This window comes from Lepidothrix coronata, unplaced genomic scaffold (assembly GCF_001604755.1).
Source record: "Lepidothrix coronata isolate B3197 unplaced genomic scaffold, Lepidothrix_coronata-1.0 Scaffold103, whole genome shotgun sequence".
NCBI lineage: Eukaryota > Metazoa > Chordata > Aves > Passeriformes > Pipridae > Lepidothrix > Lepidothrix coronata.
This window is the reverse complement of record NW_016690283.1, coordinates 3,280,828-3,282,653: the sequence shown is the minus strand read 5'-3', so window position 1 is coordinate 3,282,653 and position 1,826 is coordinate 3,280,828. Positions and strand designations below refer to the sequence as shown.

The following is a 1,826-nucleotide window of genomic DNA, read 5'->3' as shown; positions in this document are numbered from 1 at the left end:
TTGGTGTTGGTTTTTTTTTTTCTCGTCCCCCGCTCCTGCCCGGCGGTTGTCCTTTCGCCCGCGGCCCCGTCCCTTAGGGCATGTCCCGGTCCAACAGCGTGAGCCCCCCGGGCTTCGGCGGTCCCGCGCCCTGGGCAGGCACCGAGCAGCACCGCTCGGCCTGGGGCGAGGCGGAGGCCCGGGCCAATGGCTACTCCTACCCGCCGCCTCCCAACAGGTCCTCGGGCAAGAAGGCATCACGCATGTCGAGCAGGTGGAGGAGCGAGGAAGACTACGAGCCCCGTAGCCGCGGGGAGAGCGGCTGCAGGATGATGAGCTTTAGGTCCAAATCCGCCTGGCAGGAGCACGGTGACGACAGCCGACGTCACCGGTCCCGCCACCCGCCCGGCAGTGATTCCCCCGCTGCCCCCAACAATGCCAGCCCTCGACAGCTGGGGGAGCAAGGGGAGGTGCGGCCCCGCTCGGTGGAGCTGGGGCTGGAGGAGAAACGCATTAAGGCCAAGATTGATGAGCTGGAGGAAGAGGACGGGGACGAGGGGGACTCCGAGGCGGCCTTCTCCATGGGCAGTTGTTGCAGTAGCCTGCTGCAAATCTTCAGGTCCAAGAAGTTCCAGTCTGAGAAACTGGAACGCCTCTACCAGCGCTACTTCTTTCGGCTTAACCAGAGCAGCCTCACCATGCTCATGGCCGTGCTGGTGCTGGTCTGTGTGGTCATGCTGATCTTCCATGCGGCGCACGGCCACTATGAGGTATCCTACGTCGTGGTGCTCTCCCTGGCCATCCTACTGATGGTGGTGCTGTGCATGGTGTGCAACCGCAACGACTTCCACCAGGACCACATGTGGTTGGCATGCTACTCTGTCATCCTGGTGATCCTGGCCGTGCAAGTGGTAGGGGTTCTGCTGGTGTGGCCCAGGAGCGCCTCGGAGGGCATCTGGTGGACCGTCTTCTTTATCTACAGCATCTACACACTGCTGCCGGTGCGGATGAGGGCCGCGGTCATCAGCGGGGTGGTGCTCTCTGCCATCCACCTGGCCGTCTCCCTCAAGATCAACGCAGAGGATAAGTTCCTCCTGAAACAGGTAGGCAAGCCCTGAGTGGTTTGGGTGTGCGCTCAGCATTGAAGGGCGAGGGAAGCAGTGTTGTCCGACTTCCACAGGCCTGCCTGATGCTGGAAGGCTGACAGGGCTTTCAGTTGAACCCCTTGGTTACTACTGCCGAGTGGGATGTTGTCCAATGTGGTAGATAGCCCCTGTTATCTTGCTTTTTTCCATAGCTTTGCTGTTTTCTCATTTCTGCTAAGTTAAGGCTCTAAACATATAAGAAGTGTGCCTTACTGGGTTCCCATGACAGCTGCTCCAGCACTGTCAGCCAGCCCTGCTAATGCCCTTCAGCTGTATTTAATGTAAACAGCCTTGTGCTAAGCACACCTGTGGAACGGTATCTGTGCGTGCTGCCATGTTACTGAGAAATGTGTGGAGAGTCTGGCTGTTCTTATGAGCTAGAGGTTATCCTTGTGTGTCACTCTGAGTTCAAGTCTGGGTTCCATGTCAGCGCAGAGCTTGGGTGTCGGAAAGCATACTCCTCGGGAATGTGGGATAGGCTTTTGGTTTAGCAGGAAGGTGTTTTGCTCTAAGATGTGCTGGAAATATCTACAGTGAAGAAGTCCAGAGTTCATATACAGCCAGAAAAAAAAGTATGGCAAAAGTGCAAATGCAGGTTATTTTATCTGTGATATCATGTTTAACTGAAGCAGATCAGTTCACGGGAACAATAAGACTATTATCGAATGTATTACAGTGCAATTTTTAATTACCATATCTGTA

The 1,826-nt window shown here is 55.9% G+C and overlaps 1 protein-coding gene across 2 annotated transcripts in view; it reads left to right on the top strand.

Annotated features, from left to right (window-relative positions):
• Window positions 1-1,826, top strand: part of ADCY5 (adenylate cyclase 5) — a 208,345-nt gene continuing 206,519 nt past the window's right edge. Inside the window, exons 1-2 of one of the 2 annotated variants that reach the window (XM_017823585.1) lie at window positions 782-890; window positions 962-1,082. In XM_017823585.1, coding sequence (XP_017679074.1) covers window positions 987-1,082 — 96 coding nt within the window. In that variant the 5' untranslated portion in view covers window positions 782-890; window positions 962-986. Of the gene's footprint in view, window positions 1,083-1,826 lie in introns of both variants that reach the window. The other variant, XM_017823584.1, reaches the window with a different exon arrangement.